Here is a 24,133-nt window from a genome sequence, read left to right on the forward strand (position 1 = left end):
TATTTTACCAGCCGCAGCGCGTGCATGTACGATCCAATCAGAATCCATCCCGTGCGTCCTTGATCATGCAGCAGCAGCAGCAGCAGCATCAGCCTCTGCCGGTACTTGTGCCGATTCGTCTGCCCAACCACTCTTCGACGTCGTGCTCAGTTCCATAGCTGCCCCCCTCCCCCCTTTTCTTTTCCCTGTTTACTTTATCTTCGCGGCAATGGGTTTTGTTTAATCGGTTTTCGCTACTTCAACTGAAATGATCGTTTTTGTTTGCAGCAGAAATGTATTTCGAGTGGTTGAATGTTTAGATTGATTCTTGTTAGCCTCGACCGAATCATCGTTTTGTTTTGTACTGTTTGCCGCAGAAATGCATGCTCGTGCTCTGTCTAGGCCACGAACCAGAAGTGAATGGGCGGAGTTTTACCTGAATTGGTACTACGAGGTAAAAGGGAAGAGACCAAGAGGTGTTAATGGCGGAAGAGGTGTGAGTGCGACCGAGTCTGCTGTCGGAGATGATACGGTGGATTCGGAAAAGGCGAAATGTGACGGCGAGGAGACGGTCGAAGAAAATAGCTCTTCCGACGAGGATTACGAAGGATCTGACAATGAGCTATTTACTTCTGGTGATGATTCTGAAGATTCTTACAGTGGAAATTATAGTTCTGTGAAGATGGTAAAATCGAATTTCATGGTAAAGAATGAGAAGAAACAAAAGAATCATATCGATGGCGATGAAAATGGTGAATCTCCTGGTGTATTCCCGAGTACAAGAATTAGTGGTCGTAAGGAAACAAGAGGTTATACGAACGAGGACATTGTAATTATTAGTGAAGATGATGAGATTGTGGATGCCAAACATGAAGGAAAGGATAAGAAGAAAAGGGGTGCATTGGCTGAATCAAATCATGAGTCTGCTGATAAGGCAAGCAAATCTGAAGGTAGCACCGACCTCCCTAGGATAAGGAAGAAGGCCGATGATAATGGAAATGGAAGTGGTCTAAAGAAAAGAAGAACATGTTCTGGATTAGGGAATGGTGATGGGAGTCATGATAAAGGGGAAATACGCAGGGAGAATCCATCTCATTCTTGCAAAGATCATAAGTATCAAAGGAATGAACGTGATCTTGAAGATATTGATTTCCCCGTCTCAGAAAAAGGTTGCTTTGATCCTTTGGGAGATATTAATGACATTGGTACTCTCTGGAAGAAATACTTGATGAAAAAGATGAAGCTGTCGAAGAACAAGATGTGGCAAGGGCAAAATTATGATACAAAATTGAAATTTTTTCTGTTAAAGTCTCTGAAGAATCCTATCCTAGATCATGGAGGACTTCCATTGAAATTTAGATTTGAGGAGGAGGTGCAGCCACCCCCTGCCAAATCAGAACGGGAGATGGAGATTGATTCAATCTTCTGTGATTTTGAATTGGATCTTCGTGCATCTGAGATAGACATTACTGCTAGTTCTTCCGTGGTACATTTACTTTTTGTTATGTGATCTTTAGCCGATAATCGGGATTTGGATTTCTCCACCGCCGTAGACTTCACTTTAGTTTCATAAAATCATTCGTCTGCTCGTGTGAAACTTTCGAATATGATACATAAGTAATGAACAAAGCTATGCTGCACACTTCAATGTGTGATTACCGGCACTTGAATTCTGACACTAATTACATGGATGGCATAGTGTGTGTATAATGACTTCCAATGTAGCATAATTAATTTTTTTTTTTTATGTTGGAAATGAACTCGTTGTAGAATGATCTATACATGTTCCCTGGCATGTTGATTTGGATGGTAATTCATATCTGTTATGCTTTCTTTCTTATACAACATTTGTGGGCATTTGAAAATTTCTTTGTAAAAATTAAAATAACCTTGAAATTTCATCTTTTCCGGAATTATGGAGTATACAGAAGATGAGGTGTCAAGATAAATTGCACCTTATATTCTTATCTCTTCCACTTCTGGCATCGATGCTTGTGAAATTAATAACTTGTTTTTGTTGGTGAACAATATGAGAGCTGGTATTTAACTTGCCAGTATATGTGGTTGATGCAATTTTGTTCTTTGATCACTTCTTTTTGCATATCTTAATCCTTATTTGTAGCTTATTATGTGCATCTTGTCTCACATAAAAACTTATATCTATTTTCCATTCCTCAGAAAAAGGAAGATTCGGAATCCTCAGGTTCTGACCACAGTCCTGCAGTTTTTTGTCGCCAGGGGAAGCATTCGCTTATTCTTGATGAGCAAATTGGATACATCTGTGAACATTGTAGTGAGGTTATACTGAGAATCAAGCACGTTTTACCTGATTTTGTAAGTACAATAGCTTTTCTAGTTCTATGTTAATATTGAAAAGTACATCCTAGGAAGGTATTCCTGCAAATTGATATTTTTGGTTGAATTTTCGCTTGAAATCTTGGGTAGAGTGGTTTCACCGTGTGGGTTGCTTGAACTGTAGCCATTGCTATCAACATTTTTCTGCCTACACTGAATCTGCCTATGGACATTCATGTAGACATGATCTGTATCACTAGTTTCTTTTGTTGGTTGAGTGATAACTATTTGATTGTCTTGAATAATTATGTCTAGGTTTGGGACATGATAGTTTTATGCTGTTAATTGCTGGAATTTCAATTTCATTTTGACAATCATTTTCCTGTTGTCTTCTTTATTTGACTTACATTGGTTTATTGTGTCTGTAATCTTATGCAGCATATACTGCATCCGAGGAGACGAAACAGAGCAATTGTTGATAAAAACACATGCTCCATCTTCAGTCAATCTTGGTATCAGGATGATGCCGGTGGAAGTCCTGATTGCATTAATCATGTCGAAGGCACTGTTTGGGATTTGATTGCTGGTGTCGAAAAGGATATGTACCCGCACCAAAGAAAAGCCTTTGAATTTATGTGGAACAACCTAGCAGGTGATATCTGGATTGATAAGCTGAAGCAACAGCCTCTTTCTAGTGAAGGGAGAGGATGCATAATTTCACATGCCCCGGGTACTGGCAAGACTCGACTGACTATAATGTTTCTCCTGTCATTCTTGAAGTTGTATCCTACCTGCCGCCCTGTGATCATAGCTCCTAGAGGCATGCTTCTAACTTGGGAAGCCGAATTTGATAAATGGCAAGTGAAGGTACCATTTCGAAATCTAAATGCAAAGGAACTATCTGGTGATGAAAATGCACTAGCAGTGAACATTATGGGGGAAAATGGAGGCAGAGTGATGAGCAGGGACAATATTCGGCTGTTGAAATTGTACTTGTGGAAGAGGGGTGGAAGCATTTTGGGAATGAGTTACCAACTGTTTGAGAAGCTTGGCGGAGAAAACAGAAAAGGATCTATTGAATGTATCAGAGAATCACTACTGTACTCTCCAGATCTCTTAGTGCTTGATGAAGGCCACACCCCTCGCAGCAAAGTAAGTCGAGTATGGAATGCTCTGATGAAAGTTGCAACTCATAGGCGCATTATCTTGTCCGGTACACCTTTCCAGAACAATCTAATGGAGCTGTACAACACACTGTGCCTTGTTAACCCCAAATCGGTCAATCAAATAGGACCCTGGCATGATTTGAGCTGTTGGCCAAGAAGAGATGAGGCTAGAAAAGGATGGACTAGTTCTATTGGAAGAGATGACAATGACAGGCTGATGAAGCTTAAAGAAATGCTTGTTCCTTTTATAGATGTCTATAAAGGAAACATACTAGAGGAAAGACTTCCTGGACTGAGTGAGTGTCTGGTGATCTTGCATCCGACAGAAAAGCAAAAGATCCTACTGGAAATTGCTAGCCAAGAACAGCTATTTATACGGGTTCAGTCTGTGTCCCTGGTATCCGTACACCCTTCACTGGTAATGAAAATGAGTAGGTTCTCCATGTATAAGAGTGAGTTAGAAAGCATTGAAAACAATGTCAATGCTGGAGTCAAGGCAAACTTTGTTGTGCAATTGATACGGCTAGCTGATGCACTTAAGGAGAGAGTTCTGGTATTCAGTCTGTTTATTGATCCTCTCATATACCTCAAAAAGCAGATCATATCTTGTTTTTCTTGGATTGAAGGAAGAGAGGTGCTGTACATGGATGGCCAACTTGATGAAAAGCAGCGGCAAGAATCCATACTGTCTTTTAACAGTGAAAAGAGTGAGGCGAAGGTGCTTTTTGCCTCAGAAAGAGCATGTTCTGAGGGGATAAGTTTAGTTGGGGCTTCAAGACTTGTACTGCTTGATACTGTCTGGAACCCTTCAGTTGAAAAGCAAGCCATAAGCCGGGCATACAGGCTTGGCCAAAAGAAGGTGGTGTATGTATATCGCCTGTTTACATTTGGAACGGAGGTCAGGCAATATGCTCAGCAAATCAAAAAACAGCGCATCTCGCAGCTAATAGTTTCTCCCATAGATGGAGAAACATGTCAGCACAAGAGGTCCACGGTAGTTCCTGAAGACAAAGTTTTGGATGCAATGCGTTGCACTGAAACGCTGGGTCAGATTATCGCCAAGGTAATTCATCACCCAAAGGAATCTGATCTGATCGAAATATTTGACTTGATGGATCAGAAACAAACATCTTAGCTCCAACTTGAAAGGGGAATTCTTTTGAACTTTTTGGACACCTACTTTGTTTCCCCCCCCCCCCCCCCCCCCTCCCCGGTATGGTTTGTTCCACTTTGATTTTTGGCTTGTCTTTGTTCATTGCTGGTTTTGGTTTATGTAGTTTTGATGAATTTAAGGATCCTAGACTACTCAGAATAGCTCTGAATCTTAGTGTTTTTATTAAAAGTGTAAATGTGACACACATTACTTGCATGCTGAAAGAATTGTCAACATGGCCTTTTGTTATTGTACAAACTTTATTAATATACGTATGTATGTATGTATGTTTGTACATGTTTAAACCCAAAAGATGCACAACTTACTATCACACAACGTTCACTGCAAAAACAACGCGGACGATGTGGGATCCATCGAACCATCTTATGTCTCCAAAGTTATATCCCTTGTGTGCTTTCTTACCATCAAAGAAAACCTTGAAAGATGCTTTTCTCATTCCTCGTCTGAAGACAAGCTTCTTAGGGACAACCTTAACTGCCAGGCCAGGAGGAGAATTTACAGAGGGGACATAAGTAGCAATGATGTGTGATGATCCTAAATTGGTGACCACCCTTTTCACCTTTCTTGGTCCATTGTGACGGCTGAGCCTCTCTATGGAAATGGTGGGATAGTTGATACTGGAGATGAGCTGTTTGGCTGGTGATGATAAGTTATTGGGGCAGGTGAAGTTGTTGTTGAACATCGATCTTAGGATTTTCTGTTTGTAGCCATAGTAACACAGGAAATTGAAGTGATCTACAGCAGTTGTCTCGAATGCTAAGCCGGGGTCGAGAGCTTTGATGGGTTGGATTTCTCCAACACCAGCTTGGTGGGGATCGACAGCAGTCCCTGTGGTGTTTGTCAATGGCTCCCCCATGTTGTCTGCAGTGGAGGCTGCAGAGTCACAGAGAGACATCCTTCCTTAATCTTCACGAGTTTGAATGCATATATCTATGAAACTATGAATGTTCGAACTGCCAAATGTGGCTGACATCACCTGTTGTCATCAATGCAGATTTGATCATGGAGAAGCTCCACTCGGGGTGCACTGATTTGATGAATGCCATGGCACCCGTGACATGCGGGCAAGCCATTGATGTTCCTGACTTAATGCCAAATGGTGATGGTTTATTCCCTGGTGCGCCGTAGAATGATTCTATCTTGGGCGTAATTGCAGCCAAGATGGCTACTCCTGGAGCCATGATGTCGGGCTGCAACGGGCAAGGTACCGAAACATATTATAAACAGGTGATAGTAACCACAGAGATGCATCTTTTTGTGAATAATCTACCTTGAGAACATTTTCTGTAAGCCTTCCAGGACCTCTTGATGAGAAATCTGCTACAACTGGAGCCGGTCTTGAGTTCTCTATCACCTTCGTTGGGAGTATAGTTGCAGTAGGATTTCTGTGAGATTATCCATGAGTATCGAGCTTGAAAAGAACTATGCACTCTTAAGTAGTTCCTCAACATGTGCAACTTACCTAGTCGAGTTGATGTAGTGGAGGAGTTTGGTGCCTGCAGCTTCTGCAACTTGTGCAAAGGGATAAGTGCCTGAGTCGAATGGTGATGACTCTTCTTGTGAATCTATTATTATCAACCCTTTTGCTTTAGCATCTTCCACGACTAACTTCTTTATGTTCCTTGACACGGTAGGCTCGTCATTTACGCACACTATGATCTTTCCAGCTACTTTCTTCCCATCCAAAGATCCTGGTACGCAGTTCCTGCAAGATGCATTCAATCTGAATCCCTCTCTGTATTGAGTATGATAATGTATCACAGATTTTCCTACCTGGCTTCAGATGCTGGAGTGAATTTTGCTGCAACTTGTTCTCCAAAAGCAAGAGGATATCTTCTTCCAACTGATAGAGGTGAGAAATTGATTGCCATTCCCTATTTAAGAAATAAGTACTATATAGTTTTGGATCAAGTTAATTCAATGAAAAATGGTACTATTTGTTTCTTGTTTTTACATTTTACCTTGAAGGACTGGTTATTTCCCAGCAGTATAGTTGACTGAAAATTGCGGTCGATGGTGGATGCAGCAACAGTGAATATCCAAGGAGCTGAGTTAACAACCGTGTAAGGATTCGGTCCGTCATTCCCACCTGAGCAAACCACTGCAACTCCCATCTGCTCTGCATGGAAGGCCCCGATGGCAATAGCATCGGTCAGAAAACTGGACTGGAAAATTGAGCTACCGCCAATGGAAATGGAGATGATGTCAACTCCATCCCCGATGGCGTCGTCTATGGCTTTCAGTATAACAGAGCCTGTGCACCCATCTTGCGTGCACGCCTTGTAGCTAGCGATCCTGGCAGAGGGTAGGCCCCCCCTTGCTTGGCCACGTGCAAGGCCGTAGTAACTGGCATTTTCGACGGGTGATCCTCCTGCAATCGATGAGGTGTGTGTCCCATGGCCAAGTGAGTCCCTTGGAGAGCCACCTTGTGTCTGAGTTGGATGTGGACTTGCAATTGTTTGGTTTGATCTGGTTAGGACAGCGTGGTTCGAATAGAATCTTGCGCCTATCAACTTCCTGTGTAAGAAAGAGTCGGGAGAAAAAAGGGTCAAGACAGGTTTTGCGGAAAGAATTGCATACACTGCAGCTATATATATATATATATATGTATAAGGACTACCTGTTACAGTTCGACTTGGTGAAATCTGGGCCTTCCATGCAAACTCCTTTCCACTTTGATGGGATCTTGCCAATGTTATGATCGCTGAAACTTGGCGACTCGGGCCATATACCTGATACGGCGAATGAAGAGATTTCCGAGTCTTGAGTAGACTAGATGCACATTGTAACATGAAAACACACATCAGTTTACACTAGTATGAATTGCATTGGCAGACCTGTGTCTATCACTCCAATGATCACATCAGATGACTTCTGCTCATGAGGGAGTGTTGATCTGAGTTGGGATTCTGTTGCTTCAAGAAAATCCCAGGAACGCGTCGTGTGAAGCTTCAAAATCGGATCAGGGAACACCGATAAAACCTCATCATGGCCTTCATTTTTCACCAGACAAACAGGAGAATGAGGTCAGGTGACTGGTGAGGTGATCCATCACCAACAGAATGGTTTCTATCAGATGACAAGATAGAGAGTGTCAAAGCACCTGATAAAACAGATGCTTCACTCTCTGTGAGCATCGCGGAGAAGCCCTTGAAAGCATGACCATAGGAGTTCAACAAAACTCTTCTGTCAGTCTCTTCGCTACCAGTGAAAACAATATAAATCACAAAAAGAAAGATGAGAATTTTCTTTTCTTTCACTATGCATATGACTTACAAAACATCTCACAAACTCACCTTGGAATTACTGATGACAGGAGCTGCAGATGATTGGAGTCGTGGTCGCCAATTCCACCGGCACTCCAAGACCTTCCCATGTAAATGACGTAGGGCTGCAAAGGTACCAAATCAACCCACAGACTTTAAAACGACAAATATTGCAACTTATCAGTGTTTATTGCTATCGCATTACACACACAAATGAACCAACATATGTAGGACAAAATGGATTCTACTTACCTGTGGTGGGCTTGGGTTTATTGCTACACTACAATGCATGACAATAAGTAGCAACTGTAGCATAGCAAAGTAGTGCAGTAGAGAAGCCATACTGTGGTGTGTGTGTGTATCCAAAGAATGATCAAATATGCAATAATTCAATGGCAGGAGTCTTAGAACATTCGTTGTATATAATAGGTAAAGACACACAGAGATAGAGACAGATACAGAGCCTTTTTTGCCTAAACAAGACATCTGTTAAAGAGGCACAAATACATCAAATAATGAAAAGAAAGAACCCTGTTAAAGTCTAACCACCATTCTTTGCTTAGAGAGGAAGATAAGAATGAAGGACTCTAGGAGTGAGTGGGGTGGGGTGGGGTGGGGTGTACTTGTGTTGTGTCTTCTTGTTACTTACTACAATCATTGGGCATACTTTAATCAATCTAGACAAGTCAATATGCAAAGGCTCAATACTGACACCTAACTCCTATTTCATTTGGAATAAGGCTGAGTCTTTAAAGAACAAAGAATGGAAATAGAAAGAAATGCTTATTCATGTCCTGAAAAGATTGGTTGAGTAGTGATGTGAAGTGATTATGTTGTTATGCATGAAAGAGATGGAAGTTTGGTTGGTGAATGAATGTGGGGTTGATTATTTTCATTAGTTGGATGTGATTATATGTATATGATCGTGTGATTAATTCCACAGACACACACACACACACACACATATATATATATATATATATATTCTCAAACCCATGTGCAATATTCCTTTGATTGGACTATCATCCTCCTACCCTTGATTCTTGTTTTCCTTGTATTTTTTGTGCAAGAGTGTAATAGTACCTGTGAAGCTAGTAGCTTGTGAGGCAATTATATAAATGATTAGTTGTTGATAGGATATGCTCATAAAGTAAAATCCAGCATTGATCAAAGAATTCTTTTATTAGTTTTATGCCAAGTATCTTTTCTTGCTTAATCGATTTTCGTATAATATAATCCAATGGTTTATTTATATATACAAAAGTTAATGTTATTTTGTATTTAGGGATACATTGCGTGTTCCTTTGATTATATGACAGCCTTGAAACCACATTTCTTTCAAAATGGCCGGCTCAACTGACGTATACAATTTTGGAAACTTTGGAACTTTTCATCAATAATGGAGTATTTTTTCTACAAATCATCATATAAAATATTTATTATTTTCACAATATACTAATTTTTTAACTAAAAACTACATTACCCCGAAAGTTTCTATCTTCTTCTGATGTCTTCCTTGAGACAATAAAGAACACTAATGATAATTGAAACCATAATAATAATAATAATAATAATAATAATAAGATGCTTAAAAGATTATACACCAATTCAATCATATTTTGTGAATAAAATCATCAGCAACTAATCATTCCTTCCCAAAATTTAATTCTTCTACAAAAACAAACAAATTCTCTCCCTTTCCCTAGTCTATATATAAATATTGTAAAAACTTAACAATGACCTGATTGAGAAGAAGAAGAAGAGGATGGATAGATAGAACTGTTACTTGAGATTGAACATCTGGGCAGGCCAGGTGTGTCTTTGATTATCAGACCCGATTCCTGTAACCTCCAATGATATGTCGATGCTGCGATGTTGAGCAGCACGGACAATGCTGATACGGCATTGAATTTTCACGGCAGGGCTGTCTTTGGTACCCACTGTGCATGCTTTCGCATTACTGCCATTTAAGGCAGTTGCAATTGGCTCTCGCAAAGTGAGGATGGTCTGGGACCAGTGTGTGCTTGGACCATAGGGTGAGGTCGATAGAATGACAGGCTTCTCCTGGCAAAACCTCTCGGTAAATCCAGTGTCGAACCATAAAACAACTCCGTAGCACCAAGTAGTTTCTGAGTTAGAACCATCTGACTTTGGCTCTAGTTCGACCGTAGCTGTAAAGTCCATGTGTTTTGGCTGCATTGTTGCCAAGTCGAACGACTGAAATTATAGAGAAAAATAAACTCATTAGTGAAGATATAAGCAAGCTGAAAGGACTATAGAAATGGTCATATCAATTAGGACTCGTAAATCTCCAAGGATATTTCGAAAATCATTAAGAGTGCATTTGGTACAGAGAATGAAAATAAATAAGAGAAATGATACTAGATAATGGAATTATAGTGAAAAGGATTTGGAGAATTGTTTTTTTTGTTTGATAAAACAGAGAATTCTGGTTTAGAAATGTAAAAAAAAAAATACTTAAGGCATAGAAAGAATACACTATATTACTAATTTTAAAAGATAAATTGGTCATTAAAAATTAATAAATTAGATAAAATAATATATTGTATTTTTTTTTTATATTCTTAGTTTGATAAGTTATTTTAATAATAATTTAAATATGATATTTTATGAGATCTATATAATATAAAATTTATAAAATAATAAATAATAGTAAGAAAAAAATAACAAATAAACACAGATTAAATCATAAAATTTAAATATACAAAAAAATAAAATAAATAAACATACACGGACTCACTCTGTTTCATTTCTCTAGGTATACAAGGAGGAGAGAAATGAAATTAGAGAATAGGAAATGATTTATTTTCCAATTCTTAATTTTTTGTCTCAACTAAACAAGAGAATTGTGAATATTTTCATTTATCTGTCTCCATTTCTCTATACCAAACAGCCTCTAAAGTAGTTTTTCTCAACATAAAGTAGTTGAGAATTTTCGAGGAATACATACCTGAAGAGATTCGGTAGTGGTGATGATATGACAACTGTCAATGACATCAACAATAGGAGTTCGGGCTGCATCGTCGACAATCTCCCGACCAATACAAGACATGTCAAAACCATACACATTCTCCCAGAACGGAATACTGGTACCTCCTCGACCAAATCCAGCTACAAACTGGATACATCAATGTCCAAGAGTACATTATTAGTGAGGACATAAGGGAGTTCAAATATCAGTAAGAGATTTATAGAAAAAAAACTGAAACCCACCAGTGTAGCTGTGTCTGGGAGAATCGCACCTCCAGGCTTCAACCATTGATCTCTTGCGAAGAGTACAGAACTGAGCATTGACTCGTAGAGAAGGCAATAGCCCATCCATTCACTAACCATTACATCAATACTGTGAGGCTTTATATGACTAAGATTTTCAAGCTTTTCTACCATGCCATGGACCACTTCAATGACGGCTTTCCCTTGAATGCTACCATTCTGCTGATAACCATTGTTTTCTGCAATCTGCAAATTCAAATTGGCATCATTAGCCGTGACCATATATGAAGTAGAATAATAAACATATCAGGACTAAATACAGAACCATGAACTCAACCTGAGTAGCTACTCTAGCCATCTTTTCACTTGCTTCAATGGCGATAACCCTTGCAGCTCCTGCTTGAGCTGCAAATAAACTAGAACCGAAGAAAAAAAAATACAATTACAGCAGACATAATGTTGATTTCAATTACAATAAATTCTACCCCAAAATGTCTTTTGTAATTTGCACTCCTTCGTCTACCAAATATATGTCTGTATAACTTTTATGTTTAGCCAAAATAAAAATTTATAACAAAAAATTCTTATATATATATATACATATATTCTGATGAGGTGGGATGGAGGGCGTATCATGTTTTCACTCAATGAAAAAAATCTTGAGAAAACTAAGGAAACCTATCACAAAACTAGGTAAAGAATCAGCTTTCTTTATCACCTTAAAATGCCTGTTCCGCAACCCACATCCATAACAACAGATTCTTGTATCAGTGAAGGATTTTCCAATATGGCTAGTCGATAAGCTTCAGTTCTTACCTGCATAGTTTAAACATCATGATTTCAAATGAAAAAGTATGATATTCAATCAGAATTGTATGTCTACTTCTACACATATAAGTGTATCCAGTCATTTGATACCTTATCGCTGATCATATCTCTGTGAATGCCAAATGAACCATACGAACCAAAATAATTCTTATTTATGTTCTCAATCTCATTTTCAGCACTTTTTGAAGCAGATGCAGAATGCTTCTTGTTATCCATATTCGCAGATGATGATGTTCCATCAGAACTACTGCTAATTCTATTTGCCGTTAATCTTCCCAAATCTGTTACAGTTTTTGTACCATTTTCAGAAATAAAATCAGCCTCCCGAGCTCCATTCTCAGATGGACTCACGATCTCAGAAACATATCTATCAGGAGAATCCTCATCATCAAATTTAAGATGCTCAACATTGGAGATGTGCATAGCAAGCTCCTCTGAGTCCAAGGGCATACAGTTCTCATCCTCACACTCTTCGCATTCATCAAAGCTATATAACAGCGGATCATCCTGCAAAAATGGGGTGAGAAATCTCTCATCCTCCCATGGAATAGTGTTTCCCGCCAAGGAACACTCATTCAAATGTTTCTGCAATTCTTCTGTTGAATTGAAACTCTTCGCACAACACCAGCATTTGTCGGCTGAAACCTGTTAATCGGAAAGAGAGAAATATAACAATCGACATAACCCATTAAGTTTATTAGTAGTGTTTTCCTTTAAAGAAAACAAAAAAAAAAAGAAAAAAAAAACCTTATCAGTTTATCAACTCCATAGAAGCAAGTAACAAATCCAGATTATGTTGACAAATGTTTTTTATGCAACGCAGATTATGTCCCTGAAATTAGTCTGACAAACAAATTTAGGAGGCTAAAAGCTTAAAAACGTCCATAAATCTGTTTCTTCTCATCACTCTAACTAGACAAGTGGAGGTTCAGAAGTTGGAGGAAGAATCTTGTAAACAAAGGTAGGTGTATGGCGATCAGATGGAAAATCCATGCGAGTAATTAACTTCAAGTATTATACAAAATCAAGAAGAAACGATTGATCAACTACTATAGTTTTGAGAGAAATTCGTCATAAGAATCCGAACTATGTGAATACCTGAGACCTAATATAATTGATGAGCTTAAAGCATTTGTAGAAATCCAAGGCATGAGCTTTCTTAATTCCATAGAAATCGAAGTGGTGAGCCGAAGTACAGTGCTCAAAGAGCAAACCGCATCCACTGTACTTAGCGTCGCAGAACAGACAGAGAAGCTCCCCAGCAGAGCTTTGTTCCTCGGCTAAGTCCTCGTCGACTTCCCAGTCATCCCAATTTTGATCTTCCAAAATTTGGTTTTCATCTTCTTCTTCAGATTCAGTGTAATCGTCCGTCCCTGCATCGTTTAGCTTCTTTTCTTCGTGCAGTGGGTAGGTCGCCATTGCTGAAAAGGTTAGAGCTTTCGGCGTTCGCACTGCCTGGCTCCTAAATCTAAAACCCTAATTTAAACCCTAATCAAAAACCTTAAACGGCTGAGTTTTGACCTACGGCGTAAGGCGAGTTTGGATGTGGCCGTAGGAGTGGCCGTTCGGTCGGGTTATTTTTTTAAAAGTATAAGGGTGTCTTAATTTTGGTTTTTGGTTTTTTGTTTTTTTTTTCGATATTATTTATATATATATATATATAAATTTATTATTTTGATAGTAACTATATAATTTTTTTTATATTTATGTGGATTGCATAGCGATGTGTTTCACAATCAACCGTTTGCCGTTGATTTAATTAGATGGTAGTTGTTAGTTATGTGTTTCACAATCAGCCATTCGCCGTTACTTCAATTAGATGGTAGTTGTTAGTTATGTGTTTTACAATCAGCCATTTGCCGTTACTTCAATTAGATGGTAGTTGTTAGTTGATTCGATTAGCTGATTTGATTAGCTGATTCAATTAGCTATTTGTAAAGTTTTGATAAAATAACAATTTGATTAGGGTGCATTTGATTGGGGGTTTGGATTTTAAATTGGGATTTGAATAGTAAAATTTTTGAATTTGAATAGTTGTATGATGTGATATAAATAGGTGTTGATGTGATGTTTTGAATGTAAAATTGATTTTTAGTATAATATAAAAAAATAAAAAATAGGTGTTTGATTTGATGTTTCGGGGGAAAAAAATTGGATTAACAGTGGAAATCTAATCCAATCCTCCAAACAAACACATTCTAAGTGTTTATACAGTAATGACAACTAAGCACATATGTTATTTTTTAAAATATTTAATTTTGTTCATTTTAGTTTAAAATTTATTAGAATTTTTATCATTGCTTATTGAAAATTATAAGAATACTATAAAATATTTAATTTTATTTTTATATTTGAAAAAATATTTTTATTAAAAAATAATAATAGTTTTTTATTAAAATTGTGTAAAATATAAAATAATAGATCTTTTGTATATATACTTTTATTATGTTAATTATTATTTATTAATTTTTAATGTAAATTTATATAATAAAAATATATAAATAAACTATGATATTTATTTTTTTTATTTGATTTAATTTTAATAGATTTAATTATCTTACAAATAAAATAATTTATATATAATTTTAAATTTACAAAAATAAAATTATAATTTAATAAATTATATATATTAAAAATAATTAATAAATACTGCAATGATAATATATTTATATGTATGAAAAAAAATAACTAATTTTTAAGGGTAAATAAGGAATAAACAAAATTAAAGTGAAAAAACTCTTCTAAAACGTTCGGGTCAAGCTGTCCAACTCTTGTTTGCAGACCTTTACACCGATAAAAGCTTATCTCTCAACCTGTTCCGAATGTGCCTCCGCGCTGAAAGGGGCACTCATTCCCGGGTCACTGAAAGTGAGCTAAGCAGCAAGAATGTCATTGACAAACCTAAGCTGCGTAGCAGAAATGCTAGTCCCGAAAAGGATTGGGTATATTAGTTTTTTGGATAAAAAAACTCTTTTGAAAAATTAATTTACGTTAACCGATCTGTTTAATAAGCTAAAAATTCTTAAAAAAACTATTTTCCAAACACTATTTTATTTTGACAAATATATTAATATCTCTTATAGTATTTAATTTTATAAAATATTGTTCTTTTATTACAAAGTAAGAGTATGTAATAGCATAAATATAAATATAAAGATAAAGATAAAGATATTATAATTTATAGTATAATTAATAGTTACTACTATATATATATATATTTGAATTGACAGTAATAATAAAAATATATTACTAGTATAATTTAGATTAATTAATAATACTTTTTCTATCATATTATTATGTACTTAAATATTTGGATATAAATTTTACTAAATATAAATAAGAATGGTTATTTTTATAATAAAAATACAAAAAAGGAAAAAATTATATACTTTTTTGATAAAAAAATAAAATAAAAATACTTTTTTATGATAATTAAAAATAAACTAAATATAAATTTTAATGACATAAGAAATAATTATTAATACAAATAGTAGAACTTACATTATAAAATTTATAATATAAAATATATGTTATATTTATTCTTATATTTTTAATATAATATAGATATATTGGTTATAAAGATTAAATTACAATTTGATCATAACAGTAATTTTATTTACAATTATTGAACAATTTTTCTCATAGTGAAACTCTCTTGTAACAAAATAAAAGGTTTTTAGAGTAAGTATTTTGTATTTTGGTTATATTGTTGATTATATGGATTTGTCCATTTAGCTGAATTGGAATAATTCCTAAAGTGATATTTTCATATTGTTTGAATAAATCAAAAGCATATGTATATATTTATTTTACTATAAATCCCAATTAAAATAATAAATATGTTATTATTTTCGACCTCAACAAAATTCGGTGACAATAGGGACTATCTGGAATGTATTTTATTTATTTATATATTTATTTTTATAATTCTTTTTACCCCCACACACTTAGTATCAAATTCGAATTATAATTTCCGAGATGCTTCACCATTTGATTTAAATGGTGTTGGAATATAGGTATGGAGATAATGAAAAAAATTAGATAGAAAGTTGAGTCGAGAAAGACCTCTTTTCGCAAAATGAAATACGATTGGTAGCGCTCCGATTACACTATAAAACCAGGAAATTTAGCTAAGTGCATATAGTAAATGAAATAGATGGTGAGCACGCGACTCCTGTTACAAGTGCTACAATCCATCCACGCTAAACTTTTGGAGCTCTTTATAGCTACTCTTCCTAAAATGATCGCGTTTAAGTGGAATTGTTACAAATAATTCAAATCAACCCGTATTTATAAGCACTGACAATGTTTCTAGAAGGTTGACAGTTGTAATTTGCCAACTGGCACATTATCTCAGCCCCATTCCAACATATGCTAGTGGTTGAGATTCACTCTAACACAGATTGTGGTGATTTTCCAGAGTTGAATACCAAACTCTTTATCTCATTGACTTTCAATTATTCACATTATTTGTCTTTGCAAGCGTGAGAGATATTGCGATCAAACAATATGATAAGCTGGCACGCAATTTTGTCAGAATATTCTCAACGTGAAGCGATTTTATTTTATTTTTTTATTATGACTCCAAATATGACTAAAATTCTAAAAAATACCAAGGCATATTAAATGATACTCCCCTGATCCCTTATCTATCTATCCGTTTATTTTTTGTACAAAGTTTTAAGCATATTAATATTATATTGGGGTGTGGTATGAATAAAGTAGAAAATACTAAAATAACTTTATTAGTATTGTGTGATATAAAGGTAATGATATTTGTGTAATATGTTATAAGTTGTAAGGATATTTTTCATGTTAGTAGAAAGTATCGTTACTAAAAAAAGAAATAAATATTTTATTATGGAACGTACCAAAATAAAAAAATGGATAGATTGTTAAGAAACGGAGGAAATATATCACTTTTGTCATGTATTTATCTCGCTGGCAAAATATATCTCACATGTTTACAAAAGTCTCTATTTATGTCCTTTGCCCGCGCGTCAATTCACACCACGCCCCATTACGCGCGGCCACGCACGGCCAGATGATATAAATAACGACTTTTGCAAACATGTAGGATATATTTTACCAGCGAGATAAATACAGGACAAAAGTGATAATGGTGTATTCGTGTTAGATATTTTTTGCAATTTTTCTCTTATAGAAATCATTAAGAGAACATACTTGAAATTAGTATTATTAGGTTGCTAGAATCCTCATTTTAGTAAACACAATTTTGGTACTCATTGTATTTAAAATTACTTGACAGTATCATTTTGTAATTTTTTTTTTTTTTTAAAGTAGGATACTCTCTATTTGTTTGAATATTGCTTCTCGAGTATAGACTAGAACCTTGTCTATAGAATATGGAATATTTTTATATGTAAATGGTAGTGCATGCATGGAATTGAAATGTTAATGGGGTTCAACTTTTGTTTCCTAAAGAGAATTGTGTTATACCTTCTGAACATCAATTATTTCTATTTTGAGGTTTGCTTGTACTAGTGGAATGTTTTGCTAATCTTTGTTTAATTAAAGTAAAGGGTAAACTGTTTTTTCAGTCCCGTAACTGGACCTCCTTATTATTTTAGTCTCATAAGTGGAGCATGTCGCAAACTAGTCCCATAAGTGAAAAGTTTTCATTGTTTTAGTCATTCGGCGGCGGAGATGCCCACGTGGCTCGCCGGAGGCCACGTGTCCGCCAGGTGTCGCTGACCTGGCGGACACAAAGATTTTATTTATTTATTTATTTATTTTTAAAATTTATTTTTAATTTTATTTGTTTTATTTTTAATTTTTTTATTTAGTCCAATTAACAAGAAATTAAAAAAATTAAAAAAATGAAAAAATAAAATAAAATCCACGTGTCCATCAGGTGTCGCTGACTTGGCGGGACACGTGGCTTCTGGCGAGCCACGCGGGCGTCTCCGGCGCCGGAGGACTAAAACAACAAAATTTTTTCACTTATGGGACTAGTTTGCGACATACTCCACTTACGGGACTAAAATGGTAAGGGGGTCCAGTTACGGGACTAAAAAAATAGTTTGCCCTAAAGTAAATTCAACCTTTGATGTTTTTTTAGTGATTGTTTGTATCTTTCTAATTACTATTGTGTAGAATCATGATGGACATAATAGAAAACAATGTGATGGATGATGTAAATGAGATAATCAGTTTGTCTTAGACAAATAATATGTCAATCACAGCCACTGAACGTCAATACTTTTACACAAAGTACGCCAAACCTTACTAGTGAAGAAAAAATCTTCCAAAAATATTTTGGTATGACTCTTAACCCTCCGTTTTAAGCAACGTAGTACTACCCATAACCAAATGAACATTTTTTTCACCCAAATATGCAGTATCTCTCATCACCAATACCATCATCACATTTACCATATAATGAGACTCAATAATTCGAAGCTATTAGTATCCCGTTCCTTGTACAATATTCACCATCTCAAAGTGAAGGCCCTTAACTTCATAATCCCTTAACAAGGCCATCAAAACATAACCAACGGTAAGTAAAAACTAGACGATTGAGGAGGATGTGGAGTTGATAAAAGTGTACTACGATGTGACAACAAATTCATGTGTAGGTGTGGGTCCAAAAAGAAACTGAGGTTCTGGGAGCGTATATGTGAGAAATCAATCCCCTACTAAAATTTTCTTTAGCGGCCTCGTGGCCAACTTGATCCTCGCGAGTGTAACCTTCCAAGGTGGCTTTTAAATCCTTTTTAGTATCGATAAGGCTTGTGCTTGGATTTGGTCCGGCCGTATTCCAATAAAATTAATGAATATTAGCTTAAGGTGGCCTTCTTGGCCATTTTCAAGATCTGAGCCACCCTCTTCATCTGGGACTATAGGATACCTTTGCCTCTTAGCTTCTTGAATTTTCAAAAGGTTTTTTTCATCTCTAATGGCCTTAGAAGTCAACGTCCGAAGATCGGAATGTTCATAAAAGACAAATTTATTTCTTGTAATTAAGTGTGCATACTATCAATAGCAACGCTTACAACTTGATCCTTAAAATATTTCAAGTTGCACCATCCTTTTGCATTTCGGAATCGCTCCAAAATATCCTCCACATGATCATCCCGTCTTTGCCGCAAGGTGAGGAGCTTTGTGATAGTTGTCTCGGGAAGAGAACTATGAAAATGCTAATGAAATGCATTATCCAACTCGGTCCAAGTTTGCAATGAATTAGGACCCAGCGAGGCGTACCAACTAAAAGTTGGTCAGTTAGTGATGAAAAAAATTGCAATTTGTACCATTCATTGGTCCCGAAACCTCTATCACATTGAGCCGTAAATGCTCGAAGGTTGATTTGGAATTCTTTTGAAAAATTTGGAATTCAGTCCGACAAAGTTCATTGGTACTTCAGTCTTGCGGGCATCGTTGGAAGATCACCATACATTCTATGAACTGTTTCCGCCAAGGCATCATAATCTATGGATAGATTTATTTGTATGTCCTCATGTTGCTCCTGATATGGTGGAATTTTTTCTGAAGTAAATCTACAACCAGACAGTCTTCGCGCATGAGCAGAAAACTTAGATAAACATATTTTCTACCTACTGGATGTACAAAGTTTTTATTAGAGCTGATGGAATCTAATGGAAAGGCTCCCTAATGGGCTGCCGTGGTCGTAACCCCCTAGGAATGGCCATCGGTGGCATTTGTTTGACTATTTTCGCAATAGAACGATCCTCCCACGTAAAGGGAACACTTAGAGATGATATCTACTACCTGTTGGATGCTGCAATTTTTCTACTGGTAGTGACAGAAGTTGATTTACTGACTCATTTACTAGCAACTGCGGTCGTGGGACTTCGTGTGATTCCGTTGCTGGTACTCTGATTGGACGATTATCTGGAATCGGCTGATCTTTCAAAATATGCAGCGCTGGATTTGAGCTATAATTTTTAAATGCGCTCAGTGGTGGTACATATGGAGCCGCTGCAGTTGTCACTCATTCCACAGTCATTTGCCCTCTTGCTGAAGGGTAGATCAACGGAATCTAAGTGTACAAACTTTATGGAACTCCATAGTATATGGGGAGAAAGGTGAATTGTTCAATGCACGACGTCCAATTCCCCCATGGCCCTGGTGGGAATATTAGCAATGTATTTCCGCCAAAAATACTTTGTCTCTCAACCGTGTAAATCCACCCTGCCCCCAAGCGAATTGGATGGTTTAACGGGGAAAATTTGTGGATGATCCGGCCACTTCAAGTTGAGGAATGCTAGTTCTCTGGCCGGATTATATGATCAACTTGCCCCCTAGTAGATTGGAAAGCTCGAGCATCCATATTTACAGATAATCCGGCCTTTCCAACTTGAGGAATTTTCATTTTCTCTAGGTAGATTTTGGTCTAGATGTGGTTGAACTGATGGTGCTCCATAATTCATAAGACTTCTTCTATAGGGGCTATTCTTTTCCGAGCTTCTTCATTCTGGAACCAACTCTCATTTTTAATAGTCGTCCCTATAGCATCCACAATGTATTCGGAAACCAAAAGGGCGAAATCATGAATGGATGACTGAAGTTCGTCCCGAGTATACCCCCTAAATATGTTTATAGGTCTAGAACCAAATTTTCGATCATTTCTTCTAATTGGGATGTGGAATCCCCCAATACTGAATCACTATCATGTGGAAAATTCTCGTTCCGACCTTATTCTTTGGCAACACCAATGCTTTTTGGAAGCATGATTGCTTTTAATTGTTGATTCATCAAATGTATTCGATAGTGAGACACAAAATGATCGTGGTCCCACCAAGCGTGCCAATTTGTTGTATCTAAAAGTTTGAATACTCAACTTTTGTAACGGCTTAAGAAAACCGGTTGAAAAATAGGTGAAGGATTCCCTAGGATATTCCAGAAAGTTCCAATGATAGAATGCTTTGTGTCTGTAAAAAATAAAACTAGCGAAAAATCTATTGAAGAAAATGAACTCGAATTCAAATTTAAAAATTAAAATTTTATTAAAATTAGATAAATAAATTGAAAAGTACAAGTAGAATTGAATTAAAGCTAAACGAAAATATAAAAAATATAAAACAATTGAAAGAAAAAATAAACGACAAGAAAACAAAAATTCAAAAAAAGTAAAGGAAAATAAAAATAAGTGTGATAAACTCCGGGAGTTGTGTTGTTGAATTGATCATACCCTTCTTTCAGTTCTCCTTTGGCTTTTATACCACTAAGGAACTTTGTAACTCCAATTTATTAATTTTTCATAACTACCAATATCATTTAGAGATCATTCAAAGCACATGTAACTTATATAACCTCCAAGCTTCTTTAATGATATACTACTTAAAAATAACCCACAACTTGGTAACGGTTGTAACCCCTAAAATCATTTAATGATTTATCACTTAATTTCTTTTTCATCACTTGGTAACCACCGAATATGCTACCTTCTCATGCAATAATCAGTTAGCCTACAATTTTTTATTTTTTTTTCCCACAAAATGAGCTCCATAAAGTTTGCAATATCACTTCATTAGTTGCTCACAACCTTCATTATTATTGGATATCATTAAGACATCATAACTCCTATAACTTGTGTCTTTAATGATCTAGCCTTCAAATTCCACCACTACTTGGTAACATGGGTTATAACCTCCACATCCTTAACTAATTCGTCAGCCCCTGTGTGCTCTTCCTTCCACAAAATAGGCTCCTCAATCTCTATTGAACCAGTGTCACCCTCATTAAATGTTGATTTAGATCTTTTTTTCCACTTGGACATTTTGGGTTTTTTCTCCTCTAATATTTCTTTTGGCTCAACATATGACTCATTATTTTTTCCATTGGGCTAGCATCTATCCTTTAGATTTCAAAATTCTTGGGATATCTCATTCTCGTATTTAAGCCATGTAATATTCACTTCGGGGCTGATCCGCCATTTTAACTGTCATCTTCGCTGCATTGATTCCTCCGCAATTCTTTTTAAATTTTTTTATATTTAAATAACGATCAATGTAAGATATATTTGATATAGAAAAATGATGATATAAAAATAAATATAGTTACCTTATTTGTTTGATCCAAATATTTAGAATTAAAAAACAAATCATTTATCTTTCTCTATTTGAATGTCATGTCAAGAATTAGAGAAAATAGATATATCACCTTGTTATTTTTCATTTGACATTCAAAAATATTCTTTCAGTCATTTTTTTTTCATATGTTTTTTCTTTGTTGTCGTCATCATATAACTCGTCATCCATTGTCCCGCTTTTTCGCTTTCATTCGAAAGTATTTTTCTACTATTGATTGAAAATCATATTTCCTTTGTCTGCTTCTAAGGGTCACATTTACCTTTTGCATCATTGTATTTAACAATAAAAATATTTTTATATTTGTATAATTTTTTGTATAAATGTCATTCTATTAGTATTATAAGACACCGATTGAAATATTTTTGTATTTTTTTTTAAAATTTGTACTACGTTTTAATATAATAATTAATATTCAAAGATCAACGCGAAAAAAGTAAATGTAACCTAAGAGCCGAGCGGAGATATCAAATACAAAAATAAGAAATCTGTACTAATATCATCAAAATAGATACAAAAGATATTTATATATAATTATTTTAGTAAAAATAAAAGAAAATTTTAGGTTCTGTTTAGAAAGAAATTTTGAAAGTTTGTAATTTTTAACAAATTAAAAATAAAAAAATAAAATATTCAATGTAATTTTCTTATACTTTTATGAAAGATTTTTTTTTTTTTTAAAATATTGTTAATGTTAAAAATTCTAAAAATATATAGAGAGGAATTATGGTTCACAGTATTGGTTAGCTTAATTAATACATTAGGGTGTGTATGGATTTTGAGTTGCGATTTGAATAGTAAAAGTTTTGAATTTGAATAGTTGTATGATGTGATATAAATAAGAATTGATGTTATGTTTTAAACATAAAATTGATTTTTAGTATAATATAAAAAACGAAAAATAAAAATTTGATTTGATGTTTTTTGAGGAAAAAGTTTGTGAGAATAATAAAAATTCCACAAAATTCCTCAAACAAACACACCCTAAATATATGCAATTAGTACTTTTAGTTAAGACAACATTTCTTGTTATAGTTATATTTTAGGAAAAATTTACTTAATAAGTTAGCACATATAATTATTATTTGAACAAAAGAATAAGTGTTAAATAAGAAATTAAAACTGTGTTAAAAACAATGTCTTGAGAACAAATTAAAACGAATGAATAAGAAATATTCAATACGTAAGTTAGCAAACTATAGAAATATACTCTATAAAACAATAGAAAAAGTATATGAACAAAAATTTAATGAACAAGTTAGCATATACTCCCCTCCGTTCCACCACAGTTGACCCATTTCACTCAAAATTTCTTTATTCTATATTTTCTCAATTACCATAATTTTTTTTTATCTATATTTAAAACTTCTTATTTTTTATAAAACTAATTTATGATAATAATAAATAAATAAAAATAAGTTATTTTTTTTATTTATTTGTATTATATAAAATTTTATTATCTACAAAATGATATTCATATTGCATGTATTTTTTCAAGATATAATTTTAAAATTTTTAAAATACCAATAATATTATTCATATAAAAAATAATACTAAACTAATATCATAACTTATTATTAATAACTTACTAATCTACACTACCTAAAAAACTGTGTCCATAATAAAAGGGTTCATCCCTCGCACGACGGAGGAAAATATAATTATTATTTGAGTAATAAAAAGTGTTAAATACGTTAACGCCAAAATAAATTATTATTTTATTTTAATTTTTAAAAATACATTAGCAAAATGAAACACATGGACAAGCAATATCTAATGCATTGATTAACAAACACATGCAATGTATAAAACAATAAAAAATACTCCCTCCGTCCAAGCTGAAAGTATAAAATTACTTTTTGTGCGAAAATTAAGGATTAATAGTATTTTAATTATAGTGGGTAGGTAAAAGTAGTAAAATGACATTTTTCCTTTTATTTTTTTGGTATAAAAGTAATGATGTGATGTAAAGTAGGAATATTTGTGAAAAAATGGGGTATCTAATGAAATAATTACTTTGTAATTGGACGTCCCAAAATAAAAATATGTATACTTTATGACTGGACGGATGAAGTATATGTTAGCAAAACATTATTAAAATACTAGAATATATAACTAAAA

At 34.9% G+C, this 24,133-nt stretch overlaps 3 protein-coding genes across 5 annotated transcripts; 1 reads left to right on the forward strand and 2 right to left on the reverse strand.

The window, feature by feature from the left end:
• Positions 1-200: 200 nt before the first annotated feature.
• Positions 201-4,575, forward strand: LOC127262386 (SNF2 domain-containing protein CLASSY 3-like). The gene is made up of 3 exons (XM_051291039.1): positions 201-1,465; positions 2,158-2,313; positions 2,713-4,575. Exons 1-3 carry the CDS (start codon positions 359-361, stop codon positions 4,573-4,575), a joined length of 3,126 nt encoding a protein of 1,041 aa, XP_051146996.1. The 5' UTR covers positions 201-358.
• A 188-nt stretch (positions 4,576-4,763) lies between these two features.
• Positions 4,764-8,374, reverse strand: LOC127262037 (CO(2)-response secreted protease-like). Of its 3 annotated transcripts, none has more exons than XM_051290527.1 (11): positions 8,133-8,374; positions 7,911-8,005; positions 7,718-7,810; positions 7,452-7,607; positions 7,235-7,376; positions 6,576-7,131; positions 6,388-6,488; positions 6,077-6,319; positions 5,885-5,999; positions 5,591-5,804; positions 4,764-5,487 (listed from the first exon to the last, which is right to left on the reverse strand). In XM_051290527.1, exons 3-11 carry the CDS (start codon positions 7,749-7,751, stop codon positions 4,922-4,924), a joined length of 2,127 nt encoding a protein of 708 aa, XP_051146484.1. In that variant the 5' UTR covers positions 7,752-7,810; positions 7,911-8,005; positions 8,133-8,374; the 3' UTR covers positions 4,764-4,921. The 3 variants fall into 3 exon arrangements, with proteins under 3 accessions (XP_051146484.1, XP_051146483.1, XP_051146482.1); XM_051290526.1 differs by having other exon boundaries at positions 7,235-7,346; positions 7,718-7,815; XM_051290525.1 differs by having other exon boundaries at positions 7,718-7,815.
• A 1,062-nt stretch (positions 8,375-9,436) lies between these two features.
• Positions 9,437-13,494, reverse strand: LOC127262681 (probable protein arginine N-methyltransferase 3). Its single transcript, XM_051291482.1, has 7 exons — positions 13,041-13,494; positions 12,033-12,587; positions 11,833-11,930; positions 11,452-11,530; positions 11,115-11,360; positions 10,852-11,019; positions 9,437-10,097 (listed from the first exon to the last, which is right to left on the reverse strand). Exons 1-7 carry the CDS (start codon positions 13,359-13,361, stop codon positions 9,663-9,665), a joined length of 1,902 nt encoding a protein of 633 aa, XP_051147439.1. The 5' UTR covers positions 13,362-13,494; the 3' UTR covers positions 9,437-9,662.
• Between the last annotated feature and the right edge of the window lie 10,639 nt (positions 13,495-24,133).

This window comes from Andrographis paniculata, unplaced genomic scaffold (assembly GCF_009805555.1).
Source record: "Andrographis paniculata isolate CXL003 unplaced genomic scaffold, ASM980555v1 Contig65END, whole genome shotgun sequence".
Lineage (NCBI taxonomy): Eukaryota > Viridiplantae > Streptophyta > Magnoliopsida > Lamiales > Acanthaceae > Andrographis > Andrographis paniculata.

Excerpts from the sequence above, each read along its gene's own strand:
- LOC127262037 (XM_051290525.1), bottom strand. The coding sequence starts at position 8,366 with ATGTCTTGTTTAGGCAAAAAAGGCTCTGTATCTGTCTCTATCTCTGTG. Across the intron at positions 6,000-6,076 it reads CACTACATCAACTCGACTAG|AAATCCTACTGCAACTATAC; the intron begins GTAAGTTGCACA and ends ATAATCTCACAG. Across the intron at positions 5,805-5,884 it reads TTACAGAAAATGTTCTCAAG|CCCGACATCATGGCTCCAGG; the intron begins GTAGATTATTCA and ends TGCCCGTTGCAG.
- LOC127262681 (XM_051291482.1), bottom strand. The coding sequence starts at position 13,361 with ATGGCGACCTACCCACTGCACGAAGAAAAGAAGCTAAACGATGCAGGG. Across the intron at positions 11,931-12,032 it reads GAGATATGATCAGCGATAAG|GTAAGAACTGAAGCTTATCG; the intron begins GTATCAAATGAC and ends TAAACTATGCAG. Across the intron at positions 11,020-11,114 it reads TCCCAGACACAGCTACACTG|TTTGTAGCTGGATTTGGTCG; the intron begins GTGGGTTTCAGT and ends TGATGTATCCAG.
- LOC127262386 (XM_051291039.1), top strand. The coding sequence starts at position 359 with ATGCATGCTCGTGCTCTGTCTAGGCCACGAACCAGAAGTGAATGGGCG. Across the intron at positions 1,466-2,157 it reads TTACTGCTAGTTCTTCCGTG|AAAAAGGAAGATTCGGAATC; the intron begins GTACATTTACTT and ends TCCATTCCTCAG. Across the intron at positions 2,314-2,712 it reads AGCACGTTTTACCTGATTTT|CATATACTGCATCCGAGGAG; the intron begins GTAAGTACAATA and ends AATCTTATGCAG.